General features: G+C 45.4%; 1 protein-coding gene across 1 annotated transcript in view; it reads left to right on the forward strand.

Moving 5' to 3' along the window:
* The window catches only part of UBE2F (ubiquitin conjugating enzyme E2 F (putative)), an 83,720-nt gene that overhangs the window by 10,679 nt on the left and 47,344 nt on the right, over positions 1-25,697 (forward strand). The window contains exons 3-6 of the mRNA XM_071562444.1: positions 5,064-5,093; positions 7,428-7,493; positions 15,439-15,506; positions 21,027-21,097. Of these exons, the coding sequence (XP_071418545.1) occupies positions 5,064-5,093; positions 7,428-7,493; positions 15,439-15,506; positions 21,027-21,097 (235 nt within the window). The remainder of the gene's footprint in view (positions 1-5,063; positions 5,094-7,427; positions 7,494-15,438; positions 15,507-21,026; positions 21,098-25,697) is intronic.

Raw genomic sequence — 25,697 nt, forward strand, 5'->3', positions numbered from 1 at the left:
TTAACACTCTACTGAGATTGTGACACATCATTTTAAAATGCTGCATTAACTTGAATGACAAAAGCATTTCCTTTTCAGTGATGCTTTTAACCTCCCTCCCCACAATGAATTCTTTTACTTTGGAAGAAGGCTCTGAGAATTTGCTTGATAAATGAGTGATTTATGTTTATTAAAGAAGAAACTCGTTGTTTTCACTAAAACACTTGCAGTGTACTTGTGGTACAGATTGTAAAGCTAAAAGGATACAATGAGAACTCGAGCTAATTTGAAAAGTTACTACTGAGACATTTTTCTGGGGCTTTGAAGGGAGGTGCAGTGTGTGGCTTCACTTATTCCTCAGCTTTTCAGCATACCTGAAATATGAAGTAGAGATTTCCAACCCCAGTGGCTTTTTCTAGTTTTTGATGTCAAAATAGTAAGCTTTGAAATCGTGTACAGGAGCTGAAGCTGCAACTTGGTGGTGTCTTGTTCAGAATAAACATTTGGGAGCAGAAGGAGAATGTACATCTCTTGCTCTAGTGAAAGGCTGGTGGGGTTAGTTGGCTTGTTTTACTTCTAATACTGCTCTGTACAGTTCAGACCAGCTGAGAAGAAAAACTGTGAAGGTGGATAAGAAGAGGCAAACATCATCCTAAAATACATAGAATACTAAAATCAATACTTAGAAAATGGAGTTTGTACCAGAGTGTCAAGGTATTTGTCTTCAGCTCTAGCAGTCTTAAAGTTGTACATTGAAGAGGGGCCTAAGCAGGAGAGGAGGCTTTTCAAACAAGATCAGAGAGAAGTAATAATGCTGGGGATGAGAATGCTCAGTTGAGGAAATAATGCTTTTATTTGATGTGCTTCAAACCACATCCAGTGGGAGGCACAGGGCCTGACTAGTAAACAAAGCTCTGCAGATTTGTTGGGGTGGGGAGCAGAGCAAGAGTTGTGGTCTGTGCATTAAACATTTACAGAGGTGTCTCCTGAGCCATGAGCTCACACAGGGCAGGACTGCTCCTATTTCTGCCCTGAGAACTGTCAGGGGAAGGGAGAGTTATTGTTTGTGAAGTCATTTATAAATAGCCCTGGCTGCTCCTGTCAGGCTTATCTTTTCTCTCTTCTGTGAAGCTCCTGGGCTGCTTCTGAGACATGACTAGTTTGCATCCAGGTTTTTCAAAGTTTGTGGTAGGTTTGAGTTTAAACCTTACCTGTCCACTCTTTTTATGGTTTAAAACAGCATTTGGAACTGTTGCAAGTGCACAGTGGGACAAGAGCAGGACTCTGCAAATGTGTCTGCCCCTCGGGGGTGCTCCTGACCCAGAGCACAGGAGGTTTTGGGAACCCCACAGTGACTGGCTGGGAGCTGATGGTGTTTCCTGAGACTCATGTTTCAGGTGTCTGTCTTGTCATCTGAATGGTGTGAACTGAGACACAGTTACTGGTTCTCCACAAAATGACTATGAAAAGTAGTCAAGTTGGATTTTTGTTTCTATTTAGCAGCAGTGACAGTCATTTTTGGAAGAGGAGGTCAGAAAAGTTGTGAGTTTGAGTTTATCCTTTAATTTAGTGAGGCTTTTGGAGCTCTTGGAAGTTCAGTGCATTGGAGCTCTAATTGTCACTTCCATGCTTTGTTTATTTAAAAACCTGCTGAAGAAGTTGGCAGCCTGCACAAGGGGCACTTCATAACAGACAGGGCTCTTGCCAGGGGTAATGCATAACTTAAAACATCAGAATATTTCTTAATGGGGCTTGGATGGTGTGCTCAGTGTTTGCTTTCTGAGCAGCAACTCACAAAACTGGTTTCAGTGTCAAGACTGTCACTACCAGAGAGTCATGGAGTTTGGAAAACTCAAAAACAGTGTAGATTTGACCCGTTAAATGTGCTTCTTAATTGGTTAATCACCAATGTTTATGTAGGTTTATATGGCACAGTTAATAGTTACATCTCCCAGGCACTCAGCAATAGGACAAGGGGGCACGATGGGCTCAAGCTCTGCCAGGGAAAATTGAAGTTGGAGAGCAGAAAAAACTTGTTTGCAGAGAGAGTGCTCAGGCCTTGGAATGGGCTGCCCAGAGAGGGGGTGGATTCCCCATCCCTGGAGGTTTTTCAACTGAGCTTGGCCGTGGCACTGAGTGCCATGATCTGGTAAAGGGACTGGAGTTGGCCCAAGGGTTGGACTTGATGATCTCAGAGCTCTTTTCTGATTCTGTGTTTCTATGGATGTGGCACTGAGTGAGAATCCACCACGTCTTGATCCAACCCTACTGTGATCACCAGCCCAGGGCACTCCGTGCCCTGGGCTGGTGATCACAGTAGGGTTGGATCAAGGGTTGGACTTGATGATCTGGGAGGGCTTTTCCAACCCAATCCATTCTATGATTCTATCTGTTGCCTTACTTGATACTACTGTAAACATTGAGGTTATTGAAACAGGTCTTTACCTGCTTTTCTATCTTTATAGAGGTTTTTCCTTCTTAGTTTGTGGTTTGTTGTGGTTAGAGACCTTAATTTTGGATGACAAGGCTTTTGTGTGGATTAGGTAGTGTAGCATTCCCACCTGTTTGGACACCTTCAAGTAAAATGGCAGCTGTTCCCTTCTCCTGCTGTGTTAGTTTTAATGCTCACAGAAGAAAACCCACTCATTATTGTACTAAGGCAGGGGCAAACACAGAAGTTTGGGCACATTACAGAAGATTTTCACACTTGGAAGGGACTGTGGTGATGGTGAACTCTGCTGACCCTCGCAGGAGGCAGAGTGAGGCCCTGGCTCAGCAGAGCTGCTGCTGCAGCTCAGCCACTGCTGGGACCAAATGTGCTCTGCCCTTGGATGTCTCCCTTTTTGCAGGATTCATTAGGCTGAATAACACACAAACACAGAAAGCAGTAAGGAAAGCAGTAAACACCTTCAAATAAGAGCCAGGTCCTAACCTTTATGCTGTGGTTAAGATTGACAGAATCATAGAATGGATTGGGTTGGAAAAGACCTCCGAGATCATCAAGTCCAACTCTTGGTCCAACTCCAGTCCCTTTACCAGATCATGGCACTCAGTGCCACGGCCAAGCTCAGCTGAAAAACCTCCAGGGATGGGGAATCCACCCCCTCTCTGGGCAGCCCATTCCAATGCCTGAGCACTCTCTCTGCAAAGAACTTCTTCCTGATATCCATCCTGAACCTCCCCTGGCAGAGCTTGAGCCCATGTCCTCTTATTCTACTGCTGATTGCCTGAGAGAAGAGACCAACCCCCACCTGGCCAGAACTTCCCTTCAGGCAGTTCCAGACAGTGCTCAGGTCACCTCTGAGCCTCCTCTTCTCCAGGCTAAACACCCCCAGTTCCCTCAGCCTCTCCCCACAGCACTTGTGCTCCAGTCCCTTCTCCAGCCTCGTTGCTCTTCTCTGGCCCCGCTCCAGCCCCTCAAGCTCTTGCCTCAACTGAGGGGCCCAGAACTGAACACAACACTCAAGGTGTGGCCTCCCCAAGACAGAGTCCAGGGGAAGGGTCACTGCCCTGGGCCTGCTGGCCACCCTAGTTTGGATCCAGGCCAGGATCCCCTTGGCCTTCTTGGCCACCTGGGCACACTGGTGGCTCCTTTTGAGCTTCCTGTCCCTCAGTCCCCCCAGGTCCCTCTGCCTGGCTGCTCTGATAGTGGCTTCCACTGTGAGAGGCTGGTGAATTTAAAGAGTAGGGAGTGAGGGAATAGTCTTAGAAAGGGTTTGTTCAGCTGCAACTTCAATGCTTGGTTGTCATGTCTTTTTTATTAACCAGGAAGAGAAAGTAAAAATAAACTCCTTGATTATAGCTGAAATTAGATTTTTTTGTATATTTATGAAGACAGTACTCCTTCAAAACTTTAAGCAAAAGTATGGCCCCAGTTGTGTGACTTTTAGTGTACAGCTTTGGTTAAAACAGCTCTGTCTGCTCAGTGTGGGTTTGAAAGAGTGAATTGTGAACTTTTTAGGTAGGTGTGAAACACGGTGCTTCTCTTTCGGTGGGTGTTTTCTCTCATGTGGGCTGCAGGTGGAGGGATGGCAGGGCTGTGCCGAGCAAAAGGGAGGGGAGAGTCCCATAAAGCACCACCCCACTGCAGAGACCAGCCAGGTCTGGTGAGCATGGATACAGGAAGAGTTCTGCAGGGTTAGTGAGCTCTTAATTGTGATGAGACCAGTTTGGGTTCAGTGCCAAGAAATCTGAATTACAGTGTTCTTAAGGTGTATTGTCATGACTTACAGCTCAGTTGGTTAAAACTTGGCTGTAGCAATGCCAAGGTCATGGGTTCAATCCCCTGTGTGGGCCACTGACTTTAGAGCTGGACTCGATGTTCCTTGTGGGTCCTTCCAACTCAGAACAGTCCGTGATATCTGTGATGTTTTTGAGAGTTGGTATTGAAATCTCTTACACTTTGTTAGCCCAGAGAATGGTCAGTCTCTGTGCAGGCCTGAAAGCAAAGGTAGAAGTAGGGGGAAAAAAAGACTCTACAGGAAATGCAAAAGATAAATTTTTTTTAGATTTTCTAGAACTTTAGGACTGAAGTGGGGAGGTGTTTTCTTGCATCTCATTCACACTTCTGTGTAATACAGGTAGTGGAGAGTGAGACTTCAGTAAAATAGAAGAGAGGGAAAGCAGGAGCTCTGCCAGGGAGGGGAACTCAACAGGGAGGGGTTTTGGGAATACACTTCCCTTCCCAGGGGCTGTGCCACTGAATCAGGTTGTTTCCTTTCTTTCAATAATGACTTCTAAGCTTTATGCTTGGGAAAGAAATAAAAAGAAATTTTAATTGAGCAGGAGTGCATTTGTGTAGCAAACTGTGCTTTGGAAATCCAGTGCTCTGTGTGTGTGTGAACAGCCCTGACAGAGTGAACTCCCCATCACAGGATACATTTGCAATGTCTGCAGGGCAAGTGAGTGTTTGTAGCAATGAATTAATTGGCTTAAAGAGAAATTTCAAGGTAAACTTCCACTGAAGCTTAATTATATTTTTAAGTAAAATTGGATTTATGGGGTGGTTTCAGTTAGATCTGCTAATTTGGACTTCAGGAATAACTTTGTGCTTACATAAATGTTTTGTTTTTTTCTTTCCACAGAGGTTGCAGAGCTTGAAGCTAATTTACCTTGTAAGTACAGCATTTAATGTTTTTATTTTAAGGGGAGAAGGACCATTGAACTGAATATTTTTACTGAAGTTCAAATGCTAATATTTTTGTTACCTTCAGGGAGAGCTGTGCAAAACTCCACCCCTGGGGCTTGAACAGGTTTTCTTTGTTGCTCCCTCTTAAGGGGTTGTAGAGAGGAGGACCCTCAGTGGTGTCCCTTGAAAGGAGTATTGATAATTTCCTTCAGAATTTGGTTGTTGGGGAGTGGGAGCTTGTCTGTCATTGATCACCCAAAAGGTTCATGGGCCTGAAGGGTGCATTTTTTGCCTCACACCTGTTTTTTCTACATTCTCTCCTTTTCCAAACAGGAGGTTCTGATTTAGGGGGCAGAGAAAATAGCTCAGTTCTCGGAAACATGTTATGTTCACTTGCTGTTTCTGTGCATCACATGCAAGATGTAACCTGATGTGTTTGTTAATAGTGAAAATACTCATAAAAATCAGTTTTTCAAAAGTGATCTGTGTTCTTTAAAAAAAAAAAGGGCAATATAATGTGGTTTTAGCCCTGGAATCTCACTTGATACAAGCTCTAAACAGCTGAAAATGTTGATGGCTCCTTTAAAATAGGCTTTTAAGATCGTGGCTAAGTGGCCTGTGGCTTCTAAAGCTTCCAAAGCCTGGTCCTGCAATGGCAGCAGGACTTACAAAGGGCAGCAAAGTTCCTGCTGCCCTGTATTTGTTGCTCAGAGTGTTGACAGCACAGCCAAGTTGTTGCTGAGCTCTGTTCTTTAAGCCATATTTATTCTCTGTGCCAGGAGCCCTTGGCACACGGGCAGGCACAGCAGGTCACTGCCCACTGAGCTCAGAGCTGCTCTCAGAGCTCATCCCTGGCCCTGCAGGACTCCCTGTGGTGCAGGTTTCTCCCTGGGTCACCTCTCATATTTTCCTGCAGGGAAGGAGGGGTGAGGTGAGTGCAGCAGCCCGAGGGTGTCTGTGCAGGTGGTCACTGCTCTGCAGCCACACTGACCTGGCCATGGGCTTATCTTGCAAAGAAAAGCAGGGAATGTTCTCTGGTAGTGTTTTGGAAGCTTTGACTGTATTTTTTCTCTCCAGGTTAAACTTTCCAGTGCTGTTTCTGATGATGATCATCTCTTTGGTGATGATTCTAAGTCCAGATCAGTGCTCAGATCTAATGCAGACTGATTGATGGGAAGAAAAACACACAAAAGAAGCAGGAAAAGGGGAGGGCAGGAGGAAGCATTTTTTAACTCTTCCTTTCTCTATGCTCTTCTTCCTTAAAGGGAATTACACAATTCAAACAGAGTAATTTTAATTTTGGGCCAACTGTTTTTCTGTAGATTCTTCTATAGGATAACAAGCACCTGAGAACTGTACATTTTAGTTACTACAATGTGAGTGCATTGCTGGGGCTTGTGCACTGTTCTGGTTGGGTCTTTCAGACAAATAGAGTTTATGTCTCTGATACTATTTAGCTCCTTGACTACAGAAAAAGAACAGCCAGTTTGATGGGTTAAGGAGCTAAGGGCTGCATGGTATGGATAACAACATATCCATGGATATGCTCATCTCCCCGTGCCAGCCTGACAGCTTTTCTTTGCCCCAGTCATGAAAGGCCAGTTTTGTGCATGGGAAAGGAACTGGGTTTATGTCATCAAATTCAGACAAAGGGCTCTTATGCTGTGAACTGAAACTTTATTTTCCCCTACACTTGTTCTTCATTCTCACTGTTCTCATTGCATTCTTCTCTGCTGAGGATAAAACCATCATGTTGGTTTGTGCTGCTCTGTAACCTTTGCAGTTAAAGTGTGTCATTGGTTGTGCAGCTGAACTTGTGCAATGTGGCAGCTGAACAGGGGCCTTCTGGCTTTTGGGTGAGGCTTTGAGGAAAGGTTGTGTCTCCCTGTACCTTAGAGGTGTTAATGATCCTGTCCCCACCTTTCCCTGTGGTGACTCCTTGCGGGTCACAGTGTGTGATCAAATGTTAATATTGCTGTTAAAGGGGTTGCAGGGCAGAGATGCTCCTTCTCTGTGCTCTCAGCTTAACATGTAGCTGCTATCCATGCAGAGGACCAAATCCTTTGCATTTCCAAGGCCTTTGGGGCACCATGGTTTGCTGAAAGGGAGTGACTTTCTTCCTTACAGCTGAAAGAAGTGGAAATTGCAGGTGACCCATAACTGTATAGGGAGGAGATGCTCAAAGTGTAGGAGGAAATCACTTGACTGAAAGGTTGGGATTAATGAGGGAGTCCATTTGAAGAGTGTCAAAGATGATACAGTTGCTTTCCCAACAGTGGAGAACTAATTGTCTGATGTCATTTATTCTTTTGCTTCACAGGTACATGTAAAGTGAATTTTCCTGACCCAAACAAGCTTCATTACTTTCAGCTAACTGTAACCCCAGGTAATTTTTTAAATCACATGACTTTTGTTTCTGTGTGTGTTGGTGTCTAGGAAATGTAATTCCAAGGGTTTGCTTAGGACTCCAGTGAAGCTTCTACTCAGAGAAGGATTTGCTCTAGCACAGGGATGATGTTGTTCATGGGGTGGAGAAACTGGGCTGAATTTTCACAACTGGGCTCCAGTAAAAAAGTCATTAATATTGAGCATGTTTAGCAACTATTCAATTCTTGTTTCCTCACTTTGATTGACAGCTTTTTTTTTTACCCCCTCTCAGCCAGTTTCAAATGATCTTGTTTTATTTGCTGAGAAGAATTGTTGTATTGCAGCCCTGTTATTTTACATGTGTAGAGTGTTCTACTGATTGCTTGATTCTGCAGAGGTGAAGAGAGAAGTGACACAACACTGCTGGAAGTCTGTGCATGAGTGAAGATGCTTAACAATTAGGAGTCTTAGTCCTTGAATATTCAAATATGTGAAAGTTTGAACCTTTATTCTTAATGCAACTTGAGTGTCCTGTGAAGCTCTTGCTGGTCAGTAAAACCATTTTCAGAATTTATCCTTTCCACCTGAATAGCCACCTGAAATTACAGAGTTTGCTCCCATAGCTGTCCTTTTGAGGCTAAAAAGTTGTGTTTTATCAATGAATGTATGTGGAAGGTTATTTAAATTTTACATGCACTTGTTTGGTTTGAGACTGTGCAGCTGCTTCGGTGGCATTGCCACATGGAATACACTGAGTGTGAGTTGGGTGTGCTGGGGTCAGTGTCTCCCTGCCAGATAATCCTTGTGGGTGTACGTTTTCTGGAGATGCTCATTGACAGCAGAATTTGGGTGAGCTGTCAGTCATCCAGATGTGTCACCTGGAGAAACAGTGGTTTGCACCTCGTGGTGTGGTGTGAGTGCTTCTGCCCATCCTGGATTTTGAAGCCAGAAGGCACTAGATGTCACTGTTGCTGCTTATTAGCCAGAATCAACTGGCCCTTCCTCACAGCAGAAATCTTGGGTGGTCTTTGTTAACATGTCCATTCATGGGACTCCTTTTGGTGATGGAAAAGTGAATGTCATAAAAAATAAATGCAAGTGCTGTTGTAAAACTTGTAAGCTCTCATTCTGTGTGGGTGTGCTCACTGTCACTGGGTGGGTGTCAGTCTGCTGGCACCAAATGTCCTTCAATTCATATGATGCTGCTTTATTGTATTTTGGAAACGAGTTGACTTTACAAGCAGAGTCTGGCTGTGTGATTAGGGGTGTCTTGAATGACAAGCAGTGAGAGCTTGTCCAGGCTAATTCCAAGGTGTGTAAACCACAGTACTTTTTTTGTCAGTTCAAGATGCTGCAGTCAGAAGGAAGTCACAAGCATGGCAGGGTTTTTGTGCTGCCTTCGTTGCTGAAATGATCTTGGCAAAGAGATGGTCTTAATTAACATTTTGTTTCCCTAAATAGAGCTGCACAGCTGAGGTCTCTGCAGTTACAGCCTGACCAAAGTAAACATCTATTTTCAGCTGTGCATAATTCAGGTATAGAACCTTGAGATCAGCTACAGCTGAGCACAGCTCTCTAAAGGCAGAACATAACACAGACAAGGAAAGCTTTATAGTTTTCTGATTCCCTTCAAGACTGAGTTTGCCTTTAGGGTGTGCTAAATCTTCATTTCCTCTGGGATAGCAGAGAGGCAGCTAAGTGGTTGTCACAGAATTTTTACAACTCAAGTGGGCTTGAGCCAACTATTCTTGTAGTGTCTAAACATTACTGGATGAATCTTGACAGTCTGGAGGAAGAGCCCGTTTTTCTCCTCCTGCCTGGAACTGCCTCTTGCATTTGGAGCTGAGTTACTTCTGGAAATGCTGCTCATGCATTTGGCCTTGTAAATCTCTGCAGCTTTTTTGTGTGGAACAAGGGCTGGGCTCAGCCAGGGAATATCCAGCACTGCCCAGTTAGGACAGTGTGAGGGCTGATGGGGGGCATGATCCATGATGGGAGCCTGCAACTCAGAGCTGTGGGCTGGCTCACTTCTCCAAGCTTTCAGTTGAAGTTCTCCTGCATTCTGACATTAGAGCTTAAATTCTGTAGCCACATTTTATAAGGAATCACAAAATGGATGGTGTTGGAAAAGACCTCCGAGATCATCAAGTCCAACCCTTGGTCCAACTCCAGTCCCTTTACCAGATCATGGCACTCAGTGCCATGGCCAAGCTCAGTTGTAAAACCTCCAGGGATGGGGAATCCACCCCCTCTCTGGGCAGCCCATTCCAATGCCTGAGCACTCTCTCTGCAAACAAGTTTTTTCTCATCTCCAACTTCAATTTCCCCTGGCAGAGCTTGAGCCCATCGTGCCCCCTTGTCCTATTGCTGAGTGCCTGGGAGAAGAGACCAACCCCCACCTGGCCAGAACTTCCCTTCAGGCAGTTCCAGACAGTGCTGAGGTCACCTCTGAGCCTCCTCTTCTCCAGGCTAAACACCCCCAGCTCCCTCAGCCTCTCCCCACAGCACTTGTGCTCCAGTCCCTTCTCCAGCCTCGTTGCTCTTCTCTGGCCCCGCTCCAGCCCCTCAATCTCTTGCCTCAACTGAGGGGCCCAGAACTGAACACAGTCTTACACCAAGACAGTTTCCCAAAACTCCCAGCTCTCAGGTGCTGACAGCACAGGTTTTTAACACTGGAAATGCTTTTTGTGGTCCATTGTTCTAACCTGATGTTCTTCACAAAGCCCTTCTCAGTGTTTTGAATGTGTCTGATCTCAAAAGGACACTCTAAAAAAGCCTCTTTAGGTTCTCAAAACGTTCTCTTTAGGTTCACAAAGAGACTAATTTGAATAAGAAAATAAACTTCACCACCCAGCAGAAACACTTCAGCTCCCTTGCTCAGCACCTTTCATAATAACCTTTCTCAGCAGGTATTTAACATCACAGAATTACCCTGGTGACAGTAAGTTTCTAAATTAAAATGAAATCTTAAAAAAGTCAGAATAAGGGTGGCTGCTCTTTTCACATAATTCAAGGAATTCCAATTCCTTCATGTTACAACCTTCTGCAGTGCACCATAAGTGGATATATAGTAGTGCCTGCTGGAAAATGGGTGGATTTTACTGCCTCAGTGGACAAAACTCCGTGTTCCCAAGGTCCACTGGCTCTCTGCTGTCTGAAGCTTCTTTTTCCTTTTGTCATCTGAAACAATTGTTCTGTCGTTGAAAAATGCCCTTATGCTCCACTTGCCTCTGTTCTTATTTTTATACCAGTACCACACTGGATTAAAGTCTAGGGAAAATGAGGAGATAGATGCAGGGCCCTGCCTGCTGCACTGGTATGTGGAGCACAAAATTGGAAGTGGAGACTAAAACATGGTAATGACCTGGAAGAAAATCAAGGAGGTGAGTTTAGGTAGCTACACACAAAGAACTCTAGGAGAGTATGTGCAGTTAATAAAATTTGCCTGCAGTTCCCAGGCAGTTGGAGCAGTCTGGGGTTAATGTGGTTATTTTAGAGTCCCATTCTGGAGGGATTAAAAAAGAGCCTGTTTTCTGATTTGCATGCCACAGAATGGCAAATGTCTGTTAGCATGGCTGAGCATTTCCACACTGCTGGTTCAGGGAGCAGCTCTCCCAAGTGCATCCTTTGTGGCCTGTCCTAATTACCCTGCATTTTCTTTTAATGTGGTGAAATAATTTGGTTTAGTGTTTTCCACAGCACTTTCAGGCATTAAACCACCTAAAGATGCAAACTAAGATTAGAGTCAGGTTGTTGCTAATGAAACCTGAGACTGAAGTGGGTGGGATGCTTGCTCTGCTAGTATAGCTTGAAGACGTAAATTCAAGCAGTAGGAGGAAAACTGGAGCTCAGATATATTTATTCCCTTTTAGCAGAAGTCTCTCAGTGGCAAACTTCCTAACTTATGTAATAAAGCTGTTTTGTTTGATGGTTTTATTTATAGCACTTTCCTCACTAATAACTCTGCCAGAACTTTGGTTTTTCACACCACTTTTCTGTGCCCAAAAAAGTTGAGGGTCTTTGTCCCTGTCTGAAAACTTAATTGACTTGCTTGAGATGCCACAAGATGACTCTGTTGTGAAGGCTGATCTTGTCAGTGCAGTGCAAGATTTCAGGCTGGGCACTGAGGCCCTGCAAGGTAGGAATTTTTAATACACATTTAAGTGGTTGGTAATGAATAGCTTGGTTGAAAAGCTTCACTAACATACAGGGAGTGTGAAAAAGGAGTGAGCAGAGGTGCCTTACTCTCCTAATTGGGTAAATATGTCCTTGCTTATTCTATAATGAGACTGGAAGTGTGCACGGTGCTTTTTTTGGTTAGTGTGAGCCTGAACTGATGTCCAGGGAAAACCAAACATAAAGTGGGTTGTAATGCAAGGCAGTGATGAGTTTTGAATTGCCCTTGTGGGAGACTTGACTGAGAGGATGTGGAAGGGCCCTGCAGTGTGAGGCACAATGTGTAAAGTGCTCCAGGTCTTCCAGAGATTTCTCAGCCTTACATGGAACACAGGAAAACAAATGCAAGAAAGCTGAGTTAATACATGAGGTATCTCTTAGAGCCTGTGGAGGTGTAAATATGTGGTTTTGAAAGTGCCTGAGCTAATCTAAAATAAGTTTTTAAGGAAAAGGGGTGTTTCACCATCTGGGCCTGCTGCTTCTCTTCTGCTGGCACCGATTTCATCCTGCACATGAGCACTCAGTTTCCCTGTGGCTGGGTGGCATTGGAGCTGTCCTGAGCTAGGTCTGCCTGCTGGAGAAGAGCAGAGAAAATGATAAACGACTGTTCAGATTTTTTCCCCACCTCCTGTGTGTGTTGAGCAGTGTCAGGCTGCTGTTTCTGTCTGTGCTCCTTGCTGTTCCTGCACTGTGGGCCTGGTGTTTCCATACAATCACAGAATGGATTGGGTTGGAAAAGACCTTCCAGATCATCAAGTCCAACCCTTGGTCCAACTCCAGTCCCTTTACCAGATCATGGCACTCAGTGCCACGGCCAAGCTCAGCTGAAAAACCTCCAGGGATGGGGAATCCACCCCCTCTCTGGGCAGCCCATTCCAATGCCTGAGCACTCTCTCTGCAAAGTTTTTTCTCATCTCCACCTTCAATTTCCCCTGGCAGAGCTTGAGCCCACTGTGCCCCCTTGTCCTATTGCTGAGTGCCTGGGAGTGCAGACACACATGGAGCGTGGCTTTCCTCTCGCTGCTTGACTGGCAGGAATCTGACAGCCTTTTGGCAATCTCTCCTCCCCTGGAACTGTTCTGGAATGGTTTTTTTGGACAGCTGTAACACTGAGGATTCATTAAACCCCAGTGTTTGCTGGGATGTAAGGCTGGTGTAGATACATCCCCCACCAGGCCTCTGTCCCATTTGGGCAGGGATGGGATGTGGAGACCTGCTGGACACTCCTCTGCAGGCCCATGAGATCAAGGGACTACTGAAATTAAGCCAAGGGAAATAACTTTTATATTTGGAAATAGTGACAATTTCAGCTTGGTTAAAATGCTATTACAGTGCTATTATAATGTGCTGGGGGTGGATAAAGTGTAGTCAGGTGTGTTCTGTAGGATAAATGGTGGTGCTTGAGCTCCTGGGGGATACAGAACCATCTTCCCAAGGATTCCTTTCTGAACAGTGTATCTTGCTGAGTGTTTAGCACATTTGACAGGAAGCAGTTTCATCAAAAGGATTTTAGTGTAACCCTCCTTTTACTTCTCAATCTTCAGTAATGGCTTGCTGTACTGCTTTTTATCTCAGTATGTTTGAAAACAAAAGATACATGCTTTTATCTTGCTTCTTTCCTTTAAAAATCAGTGCACGTCCATTTATTTTCTGGTAAAGCATAATGTGCCTGAGGAGACTGGTCAATAACTGCAACACACTCCAGAGTTGAATTGGAGTGGAAATGGGGAATGGGTTTGAGGAGGATGTGCTCTGGACAGGTTATTCCAGTGAGATTTGCAGAGGCTGAGGGTTGCAGCTCTGTGCTGTGCAGGGTGGGAAGACCAGCCATGTTTTGTTTCCATGCTCTGGACCTGCCCACGATCTACAGAGGCTCCCAGGAGAAGCTGGACCATGATGGGCATCCCTCTTTTGGAGGGGCATTCTGGGCATGGTGTGTGGTTGAGTCTCATCTCTGGCAGCATCAGCTTTTGCTGTCTCACTTCCCTCTCCAGCTGAGGGTTTGTCTTACTGAACAGGGTGATGCCCTCTCCTTTTCAGTGACCAGCTGGTAAGGGATGGCAGAGAGGAGGAGGGCAGGAACTGGCTTTCTCCTGGGGCAGGGTGGAGGTTACAGGCTGAAACCAGAGCATGTGCATGTGCTGCATTTTGGTTGGTGTGAGTAGATAGAGAGAGGGTCATGCTGGATCTGTGCAGGAGCTGGGAAGGCAGCAGGTCCAGGAGGCAGCATCCTGGAAGTGGATTTTGATGACCTACAGTAGAGAAGCTTGTTTTCTGTAATTTGGAGCAAGCTAGATAGATGAAAAAGAGATTTTTATTTTTTGTAAACTATGGATTGCTTCACAGAACATTTCTTTGTAATGTTGTTTTAAAAAATACAAAAACCCCACTGTCATAAAGTGCTAACTGGCCCTCAGGGCCTTCAGACCTTCACTGTGGCTGGACCATGTGATGCAGAGAGCAGGAGTGCTCAAGGTAGTTTGAGCCTGAGCATTCCAAACCCCCGTTTCCCTTTTATCATGGAAAACCTCAGTAATGGCAATGCCAGACAGACATTTCAGGTCACTTTTCAAGAATCTCAGCCTTGGAGCACACCTTGAGTGTTGTGTTCAGTTCTGGGCCCCTCAGTTGAGGAGAGATTGAGGGGCTGGAGCGGGGCCAGAGAAGAGCAACGAGGCTGGAGAAGGGACTGGAGCACAAGTGCTGTGGGGAGAGGCTGAGGGAGCTGGGGGTGTTCAGCCTGGAGAAGAGGAGGCTCAGAGGTGACCTCAGCACTGTCTGGAACTGCCTGAAGGGAAGTTCTGGCCAGGTGGGGGTTGGTCTCTTCTCCCAGGCACTCAGCAATAGGACAAGGGGGCACGATGGGCTCAAGCTCTGCCAGGGGAAATTGAAGTTGGAGAGCAGAAAAAACTTCTTTGCAGAGCGAGTGCTCAGGCATTGGAATGGGCTGCCCAGAGAGGGGGTGGATTCCCCATCCCTGGAGGTTTTTCAGCTGAGCTTGGCCGTGGCACTGAGTGCCATGATCTGGTAAAGGGACTGGAGTTGGACCAAGGGTTGGACTTGATGATCTTGGAGGTCTTTTCCAACCCAATCCATTCTATGATTCTGTGATCTCAAGAACTGCAGACTGACTGTTATCGTTTTATATTATTTCTGGCTCAATGTAACTAGATATTTTAAGATATATTATAAAATGTAGCCATTTTTTTAATTCAGTTTTGAGGCTGAGGCTGACAGAGGGGCAGACATATTTTCCCAGCTGATGTCTGATTGTAGGATAATTACAGTGAAAGAACCTGCTTGCTCTGCTGTTGCAGGGCACTGAAACCTGCTCTTGCAGGCAGCATTCACACTGCTCATGGGACATGATTGGTAGCACAGGGCTGGGAAACTGTGCCAAGCCCTGGAGCAGGATGCAGTGTGCATTGGCAAGTGAAGTGTTCACCCAGCTCATTCCAAGGCTCAGTAGGTGGTGCTCAGTGTCACGTGGCAGGATTTTCCTCGTACAGACGTGAGAAGCTCAGTCCGGGATTCCTCTGACTTGGTATCACCTGTTGCTCTGCCCAGGACTGTGGATTTTTCTGGGATTGTTGGCTCTGACTTCAAATTTCTGCTGTAAAAATTTTTGGAGTGAAGAAAGACACAACTCACAGACTGTTTGGATTAGAGAGCAGTTTGTGGTATGGTGTAACTGGGTTAAGTGTTTGATGATAAATAACCCTGTGCAGTTATTGTAATCTTTGTAGTTTTCTATTATTTAACTATTTCCCTTGTTTTCCCTTTTGCAGATGAGGGCTATTACCAAGGTGGAAGGTTTCAGTTTGAAACTGAAGTTCCTGATGCCTACAATATGGTGGTGAGTGTTTGTCATTAGTCAATGGTTGTCATTTTAGGTTTTCTTTCCAAGTGATGGGACTTTGGGGGGAACTTGGCATGGAGTCTGAGAAAGGATCTTCTACCTGTTACTAAAATACTGTGAGTTTGTAGAAAAATCTTTGTTGCCTTGAGGCCATTTGAAGTCCTGCTCAAAGTTGGGCTGGTGCTAAAAGTTGGATTTGGTTGCTCAAGGCCTGGGCCAGTTGGCATTTCAGAATCTCTTGGGATGGAGATCTCACTGCTTCTCTGGTGCTGTGTTCCAGTGTTTAATTACCTCTGTTGTGATTTTTTTTTCCTATTTGAGATCAGAATTTCCCTTTTTGCAGCCTGTCTGTGGGCCTCTTGCTTCTATCACTGTGCACCTGTAAGAAGAGCCTGACTCAGTCTCCTCTCTCCCCTCCCTTCAGGTAGTTGTAGGCAGTAGTGGGGGCCCTGCCTTCATTTTTCCCTTCTCCAGGCTGAACAGATCCCTGTCCATCAATTCTTTGCAGTGTGTGTGTTAATCCCTCCTGGGAGCATAGGGTGAAAATGGGGAATGCACAGATACAGTGACAAGTGGCACCTCCAGCAATTTTACTTGTAGTCTGTCAGGCTGTTTCGTTAAGTATCTTTAAAAAATAACAGTTTCAATGGTTATTAAGCAAACAGCTTTTCAGGGGACCTATGAATAATTGTGGTATCTGCTTGTGGTTACACAGAAAGCTCCAGACAGCTTGGCCTTTTCAAGCGTGAGAACTCTCGGCATTTCATGCTTGTACTTCACCAAAATTGCAGAGCCTGGTGAGGGAGGAGAGATGCAATTACAATAAAAATAACTTCAGACATTGTTTTCAGAGTTTAGCTGTCAAAAGAACAAGATTTTCTCCAAAAAAGGAAAACAATTAAGGCTCGCCTCCAATTCTCAGGAATTAACACCTGCTGTTCTGTATCCTGGTAGCTCAATGCATAAGGAAGCCACACTCATTTGAGCAACTGAGTTGCAATATTTGCAGTTAGGTACATAAATTTCAGGCAGAAGGAAGTCTCGTTTTCTTTTAGGCTTAGAAGTGACCTCATCTCTGTCTGGAACTGCCTGAAGGGAAGTTCTGGCCAGGTGGGGGTTGGTCTCTTCTCCCAGGCACTCAGCAATAGGACAAGGGGGCACGATGGGCTCAAGCTCTGCCAGGGGAAATTGAAGTTGGAGATGAGAAAAAACTTGTTTGCAGAGAGAGTGCTCAGGCATTGGAATGGGCTGCCCAGAGAGGGGGTGGATTCCCCATCCCTGGAGGTTTTTCAGCTGAGCTTGGCCGTGGCACTGAGTGCCATGATCTGGTAAAGGGACTGGAGTTGGACCAAGGGTTGGACTTGATGATCTTGGAGGTCTTTTCCAACCCAATCCATTCTATGATTCTATGAATGTTTTAGATAATTTTGTCATTTTTTGCCTCCATCCTTCTGCCTCGTTTTCTTACTTTGGTGTTTATAGTTCAGACCCCTTTCTTCTTTTGGAGAGGCTGAAGAATGTATAGGGCAGGATCCTGGGGAAATGGTTCTGGGAAGACCTTTGCCTTGTGTTCAGCTGCACCCAGCCTGAATTCAGCATTGTCTGTGTGGAGTAGTTGCAGTCACAGCATTGTTCATGTACAAGTGTGAAGGAGGTTCCGTGGCCTGGAATGCCACACCTCGAGTTCCCACCCTGAGCTGGGAGAACAGGGCATTGAGAGAGAGTAGAAAGGGTTATGTTTCTGAAAGCAAGAGTTGGCATTGGGTTGGCTTTCCAGAAGATGCCTTCACAAGTTTCCTAATGTTCCTTCATAATCTGTGGATTAATGGGATGTTTATACATCTCATATTCCTTTATAATCTGTGGATAAATGGGATGTATGTACATCTCATATTCCTTTATAATCTATGGATATTTGGGATGTATATACATCCCATATTCCTTTATAATCTGTGGATTAATGGGATGTATGTACATCCCATATTCCTTTATAATCTGTGGATTAATGGGATGTATGTACATCCCATATTCCTTCATAATCTGTGGATTAATGGGATGTACATACATCCCATATTTATCCATAATCTGTGGATAAATGGGATGTATGTGTATCTCATATAAAGTTTATGCATGCAGAGAACTGTAGCATTTCTGAAACAGCTTCGGATTTTCCCTCTCCTTACTTTGATAGTTGTTCTCTCCCTTTGCAGTAATATTGGTCAAGAATTACCTGCTCAGCTGTTCTGTTTCCAAAGTGTTTGGGATCATGTCTGTCTTTATTGACACACTTCTCTTAGCACAGGTTAAGGAGCCTTAATAGTGTTTGCAGTTGGATGGTTTTGGTTGTGGGATGTCTTAAGTGCTTTAGAATTAAAAGGTCTCAGGTTTGTTATGGTTCCCTGCTCAGCACTGGCAGAAAAATCTACAGTGAATGTTAATTAGATATTTTTAAATTCTGACAGCTCTCATGCAGTACAAAAGAATGCCTTGGGACTAGCTAGTTTCTGAAGAAAATATTTCAAATAGCATTGGTTCCAGATTTCTCTTAGGAACCACATCCTTTCTCTAGGGGGGAGGTTGTGAAGTGAAGAACTACAGTCACAGAACTGACACCTCCAAGTACACCTGTCCTTTTCAGAGTGCCAAATTATCAGGATCTGAAACTGTTAATTAAGTACATTTATTGATTTAAGTCTGTCATTTGTGGAAGGGAGGGGTTATTTATTAACTTAATTTTTCTGGAAATGAGACAAACTGGAGTTTGTTCTGCAAAGCTTCCACCAAAGCTGAAATTGGAATGTGCAGAGTTCCCAAACACTTGCAGAGCTTTCTTGTGCCTTCAGTGTTTATTCACTGATGTGCTGGAGTGGCCTGAGGACAGGTGGGAAAAGCAGAGTTTCCACTACCAGAACTAGGGAAGGATCCCAGAGCACTGGGCAGCTTGGAAATGGTGCAGTCACTGCTGTGCCCCCACCTTGAGGGTGGATCTGCCTGTCCAGCTTTTGGTATCTGAGGTGAAGGAAGAGTTTGAGCAGTGAAACAGGTGGGGTTTGTGGGCTTTGTTATGCAAATTGTCACACATGTGACCTGGAGATGGTTGGAGCTCTTCAAGTGAAACAACTTGAGCAAACCTTGTGTGGATTTGTTGGTCTAAGGAGGATTCAAAGATGACTTGGAACAAGCTCGAAGGAGAAGTTTTGTCTGAAGATAAATTTTATAACAGTGCTGCAGAGTTGTCCTGTCTGTCTAACGGGGGAAAAGGAGAGGGAGAGAAAAAATCTTTGTCTTACTGTCAGAAGTGTTTTGGTTTTTTTTTTTTAATTTTTAGCAATGAAAAGCACTTTGAAAGAATAAAAGAATTCTTTTGTTTCCATGATACAAAAAATGAGGCACCAGTTAATTCACTCTGACTGTGAGGAGCTGGGGATTTTTTTTAAGAGTTTCTGTAAAGGCTTTTTCCTACTCATCAATACATTCCCTGTTTGAAGGTGCATATGGTAGAAATTTACTCTTTTATCTTGATCTATCAGCATGGAATAAATGCTGCTGCTCTCCTTCACGTGAGAACTAGACATAATCTTTCAAAACAATGTGAATGAGTAGCTAATGAAAAGCTGTGCTGTTAGAAAGCTTCTCAACACAGCATTTGTTTTGGAGGGAAAGAGTTTGAGACTGTTTTCAGTTCAAGGTCTACCATGCAACTTGCAGATGTGTTGTGGTGGTGGGTGTTTCTTCTTTTAGAACGTATGTTTGGATGTGGTTTTGGTGTCTCAGTGCCATGTGCATTCTCTTACCTCTTTTCCTCTGGCCACCCCAACCCCTGCAGCGCTCCAGGCTGGGCACAGAGTGGCTGGAGAGCAGCCAGGCAGAGGGACCTGGGGGGACTGAGGGACAGGAAGCTCAACAGGAGCCACCAGTGTGCCCAGGTGGCCAAGAAGGCCAAGGGGACCCTGGCCTGGATCCAAAGTAGCGTGGCCAGCAGGCCCAGGGCAGTGACCCTTCCCCTGGACTCTGCCTTGGGGAGGCCACACCTTGAGTGTTGTGTTCAGTTCTGGGCCCCTCAGTTGAGGCAAGAGATTGAGGGGCTGGAGCGGGGCCAGAGAAGAGCAACGAGGCTGGAGAAGGGACTGGAGCACAAGTGCTGTGGGGAGAGGCTGAGGGAGCTGGGGGTGTTTAGCCTGGAGAAGAGGAGGCTCAGAGGTGACCTCAGCACTGTCTGGAACTGCGTGAAGGGAAGTTCTGGCCAGGTGGGGGTTGGTCTCTTCTCCCAGGCACTCAGCAATAGGACAAGGGGGCACGATGGGCTCAAGCTCTGCCAGGGGAAATTGAAGTTGGAGATGAGAAAAAACTTGTTTGCAGAGAGAGTGCTCAGGCATTGGAATGGGCTGCCCAGAGAGGGGGTGGATTCCCCATCCCTGGAGGTTTTTCAGCTGAGCTTGGCCGTGGCACTGAGTGCCATGATCTGGTAAAGGGACTGGAGTTGGCCCAAGGGTTGGACTTGATGATCTCAGAGGTCTTTTTCAACCCAATCCATTCTATGATTCTGTGATTCCAGGGAGTCCTAATTAAAAGCCATTTCATTAAAAAGATAATTTGGAAGTTGAGAACAAAATGATGAGACAAAACACATCATGCTGCTATGGAAATACAGCTCTTTGGCTGTTTGGTCTCTTGACTGAACACCTCATGGGGAACAGCGGAGGAAAATAGTTGCACATCTCTAATATGTGATTTAATTGAAGTTGTGCAAGGTGCTGGTCTGTGCTGATGTTCTCCAGCACACCTCCTGTAGGAAATAATCCACCTGATTGAAAGCTGCTCGTTGTAATGGGGATGGGGCACAGATGGAACCACGTGCTGTTGCGAAGCTACTGACGTTTGTATGACCCACTCTTTATTTACCTCACAAAACCAGAGCAAACGAGACCATATTTTAAGAATCTGTATTTCAAAACCCACTGTGAAATTCAGAAATTTGATGACCTTGACTGAAAATAAGTTGGGTAGCTTTTTATTTTAGTGTCTTAAATTTGAGTATGATGAGTTGTGAATAGGAAGGTCTGTGTTTAAAACAAGTTGTTCTTTTGCTGTAATTATTATCGTCGTATTCTCTGCTGGTTTTTAACAAACCCTTCACCTGGATAAGTCCTGAAGGAAAACACTTTGTAGTTTTTCTGGTTTAGGTGTTGTTTTACTAGTTAAGTGTTAAGAAACTGAATGACTTGGAATGTTTTCTTTCTCCTGAAGAAGGAAAGAGTAAATTTTCTTGGCTTTCTTTAAAGTTATGTTTTTCTAAGGAAAATTCTAATACCAGCCCAGAGTTTGTATAGAGTTGAGAGAAGCTCAAAGGGCAGAGAAAACTGGTTTGAGTCCTGTAGGTTGTGTATCAGTGTTTTTAACATCCAGACCTCAGCTGTGAGTATCAGATAGATTTGCCTTTTTCAGTTCTATGAGATGTAACAGAAATATGGTTTTATTTTAAGGGATAATGTGGTAATTTGTTTTCTCTCCTGGCAGCCTCCAAAGGTGAAGTGTTTGACAAGAATCTGGCACCCCAACATCACAGAGACAGGAGAGATCTGCCTAAGGTAACAACAGCATTCTCTTGTGGTTTTATTAACCTTGGAAGTTTCTCTGTGTGATAAAATCCTGCGTGGAATTGTCATGATGGTGTTTATTTCTGCAGATTCTGCAAATCAATGGGGTGTGACTTTTAGGAATACAGAAATCTGCTGCAAGGGTTGTTTTTGCTGTGCATTACAGGCCATGTAGAGTCAGCTCCAAACTCAGACTCTTTCCATGTGTTTTTTCCCAACTTCAGCCTCAAACTCTTTCCCTGTTTTTTTCCTACTTGGGATAAAAATGTAAACTCCAAGCAAAATGTGGTGGGTTTTTTTCTCCCTCATAATCAAAAAGGACTTGAGACTTTAATGCCTGAGTGTGTAAAGTGCTTGAAACCCCTTCATGTTTCACAAAGGAAGGAAAAAGCATTCCTTAAACTTTGACAGTAATTCTTCTGAGCTTAAAGAAAATATGGGGTTGGAAAACTTCTCTATGGACCATTTGATTATTTTAACATTTAATATCCACTAAGATGGCACATTCCAGTAATAGCAAAGCAGAGTTGGGGTGAAGGTAAGTCCAAAAGCTTTCCTTTTCCAAAGTGAGAGCCTCCTGTTTGTGGGTGGTTTTCTCTGACAGTCAATGTTTCCTCCCAAAAATCTTTGATTTCAGGGTTTCCTCAGGAGTACCTGATGGTGAAATTGGCCAGAAAACAAACACAAACAGAAGTGAGAACCATAACTGTCACTTTTCAAGTTAGTGGCATAGAAAAGAAAAAATAGATGAAGCAGATCCCATGGCAATGTGAGACTGAAAGCTGTTCTGAAGATCCAGGATGGTTGTTGACATGTGTATAAAATAAACACTTAAAAATAGAAAAGCTAAACCTTTCCTCTAAGTTTCATAGAACCATAGTATTAATTGGGTTGGAAAAGACCTCCGAGATCATCAAGTCCAACCCTTGGGCCAACTCCAGTCCCTTTACCAGATCATGGCACTCAGTGCCACGGCCAAGCTCAGCTGAAAAACCTCCAGGGATGGGGAATCCACCCCCTCTCTGGGCAGCCCATTCCAATGCCTGAGCACTCTCTCTGCAAAGAAGTTTTTTCTCATCTCCACCTTCAATTTCCCCTGGCAGAGCTTGAGCCCATCGTGCCCCCTTGTCCTATTGCTGAGTGCCTGGGAGAAGAGACCAACCCCCACCTGGCCAGAACTTCCCTTCAGGCAGTTCCAGACAGTGCTGAGGTCACCTCTGAGCCTCCTCTTCTCCAGGCTGAACACCCCCAGCTCCCTCAGCCTCTCCCCACAGCACTTGTGCTCCAGTCCCTTCTCCAGCCTCGTTGCTCTTCTCTGGCCCCGCTCCAGCCCCTTCAATCTCTCCTCAACTGAGGGGCCCAGAACTGAACACAACACTCGAGGTGTGGCCTCCCCAAGGCAGAGTCCAGGGGAAGGGTCACTGCCCTGGGCCTGCTGGCCACGCTAGTTTGGATCCAGGCCAGGATCCCATTGGCCTTCTTGGCCACCTGGGCACACTGGTGGCTCCTGTTGAGCTTCCTGTCCCTCAGTCCCCCCAGGTCCCTCTGCCTGGCTGCTCTCCAGACACTCTGTGCCCAGCCTGGAGCGCTGCAGGGGGTTGGGGTGGCCAAAGGGCAGGACCTGCACTTGGCCTTGTTGAACTCCATCCCATTGCAATCAGTCCATCTCTCAAGTCTCTCCAGATCCCTCTGCAGAGCCCTCCTCCTGTTTAAAATCATCTCAGTACTGTGCTGGAGGTCCTGGTGAATGTGATTTCCACAGGGCACTCTCACAGCTCACAGGCAGGTCATGCTCAGCAGCTTTAGGGGAACTTGAGATGGTTTGGGTCAAATAGTGCAAGAAAAGGAACAACCAGGTGAGCTGTGTGGAATAAGAAATACACACCAAACAATGGGTGAAGTTGAAGGTTCAGTACAGAATCTTCTGAGATTAAATAAACTGTCACATTCACATAGTCACAGAATGGTTTATGTTGGAAGAGACCTTAAAAACCATCTCATTCCACCCCCTGCATGTGCAGGGATACCTCCCACTGGCCCAGGTTGCTCTAAGCCCTGTCCAGCCTGGCCTGGGACACTCCCAGGGATCCAGGGGCAGCCACAGCTTCTCTGGGCACATTCTTGAGGATGTTTCACTGTTTCATGCCATCAGATGGTTTTAACTATGAGGGATGAACATTGTAGTTCTCATGAAGTGAAATAATGTTTTCAGCATCTGCACTGAAACGTCAACCTTATTTCATTGTCAGATACCTTAAGATATCAAACCTTTGAGATGTCTACCCATTTAGATGGGAAAACTAAAATACCTTGGAATGCTTTATGCCTGTTACAATGGAGAATGCACTCTGTCTATAGCACCTGCAATCAGCTTACACAAGAGTCTTTACATAAAAATAGCTTCAGTTACTTTCAGAAGCAGAAAAAATCCTCATTTGGTATTTTTCCTGTCAGTCTTTAGCTAAACATTCCTCCTGCTATGATACATGATGGTTTGATAATCATCCCTGGATGAAAACATACCAACTGGTTAAGCTTGGGGTCAAGCATAGTAGTTTTGGGAAGGAGAAATGTTGCTTCTCTGTGCTTTATGGATTGCAGTTCCTCTGGACCATGTTAGAGCATATTAATTAGGTCTGACCATACTTGTGGATATTTCCTCCACTGCACATGTAGATAGAAAAAAAATCAAGGTTTCTCCAGGACTAATCTCCCTATTACAGTAATTTTTAGTCACTCAATCTGTAAATCATTTCAGCTGGAGTTTCAGAAAGTTTTCAGCTTCCAGGAATCTTTCAGTTCCCAGTTCAGTGGATGCTTTTGCAGGATCTCTTTGGAATGTTCTGTATTTAACAAGAAAAGATTCCTCAAAGCCTTTTTCCATGCAGGAATCACAGAATGAGAAATATTTGTTGAAAGCTGAGCACCTCTGAGTGGCTGTTTTGGTTCCTGTGGCTTCACAAATGGTGATTTTGCAGTCTGCCCATAGGAACCCAAATACAAGGAGTTGAGATCACATTCTGGGAGGTCTCCCAGGTGCCAACCCCAGATGGTGAGGTGTGGGTGTCAGTTCCTGTCCCCCAGGACTGAGGACACCCATGTCTTTTTTTAGTTCCCACTACAGCTGAAGACAAAGCAAACTAGAAGATCTTTAAAGTCTCTTCCCACCCAGCCTATTCTGATGGAAATAGTGTTTTATTGTTGTTCCCTGTTCTGGTGAAGGTCTTCACTGACAAACTCGCCCTGTGGGAGGAGGATCCATGGATGGCAGGTCTTGGAACAGGAGCTGTGTGCAGGTGCTTGTTCATCCAGCAAATAGTTCATGTTTTTTGTGTGTTTCTGCCCATTTAGGTGTCCATTCTGTGTGTGGGATGCTCAGAGAGCCTCTCACCATTCAGACATGGGTCATCCCCAAGAAGGGCATGAGATGCAGATTTTCTAGACACCCTGTGCTGGGGGAGAGTTCTAATTAGGGACTTAATGAGCATTGCCAATATGTAGGAAGAAAGAGAATGCTGTTCTGTAAATGAATTGTGTCAGCAAACGAGGAGTGTTAAGACAAGGGATGCTCACCTGTCTCCATTGGCAGAGCTCTGGGAGAGGTTGGAGTGTCTCCACAAGTCCTGGCTGCAGGTGTGTCCCTCTGGAGTGGGCTCTGAGGCCTTGGGGAGCTGCAGGGCTGTGAGTGAGGATGGCTGATGTGCTCAGGCACTCTGAGCTCTGTCAGTGCTGGAGAGCAGCCAGGCAGAGGGACCTGGGGGGACTGAGGGACAGGAAGCTCAACAGGAGCCACCAGTGTGCCCAGGTGGCCAAGAAGGCCAATGGGATCCTGGCCTGGATCCAAAGTAGCGTGGCCAGCAGGCCCAGGGCAGTGACCCTTCCCCTGGACTCTGCCTTGGGGAGGCCACACCTTGAGTGTTGTGTTCAGTTCTGGGCCCCTCAGTTGAGGCAAGAGCTTGAGGGGCTGGAGCGGGGCCAGAGAAGAGCAAGGAGGCTGGAGAAGGGACTGGAGCACAAGTGCTGTGGGGAGAGGCTGAGGGAGCTGGGGGTGTTTAGCCTGGAGAAGAGGAGGCTCAGAGGTGACCTCAGCACTGTCTGGAACTGCCTGAAGGGAAGTTCTGGCCAGGTGGGGGTTGGTCTCTTCTCCCAGGCACTCAGCAATAGGACAAGGGGGCACGATGGGCTCAAGCTCTGCCAGGGGAAATTGAAGTTGGAGAGCAGAAAAATCTTCTTTGCAGAGAGAGTGCTCAGGCATTGGACTGGGCTGCCCAGAGAGGGGGTGGATTCCCCATCCCTGGAGGTTTTTCAGCTGAGCTTGGCCGTGGCACTGAGTGCCATGATCTGGTAAAGGGACTGGAGTTGGCCCAAGGGTTGGACTTGATGATCTCAGAGGTCTTTTTCAACCCAGTCCATTCTGTGATTATTTTATTGCATATATTAACTTCCTGCTTCCTTCTCAGTTCCCAGTAAGGTATATGACCAGGCAGAGAGGAGCACTGCAGCTCAGTGTTACAGAGAACAGCCTCTAACTTTTGCCACATGGACAGGAATCACAGCCACAAGATGTTGCTGTTCATGTTCTTGAACTTAG

Source organism: Pithys albifrons, chromosome 8, assembly GCF_047495875.1.
Source record: "Pithys albifrons albifrons isolate INPA30051 chromosome 8, PitAlb_v1, whole genome shotgun sequence".
Lineage (NCBI taxonomy): Eukaryota > Metazoa > Chordata > Aves > Passeriformes > Thamnophilidae > Pithys > Pithys albifrons.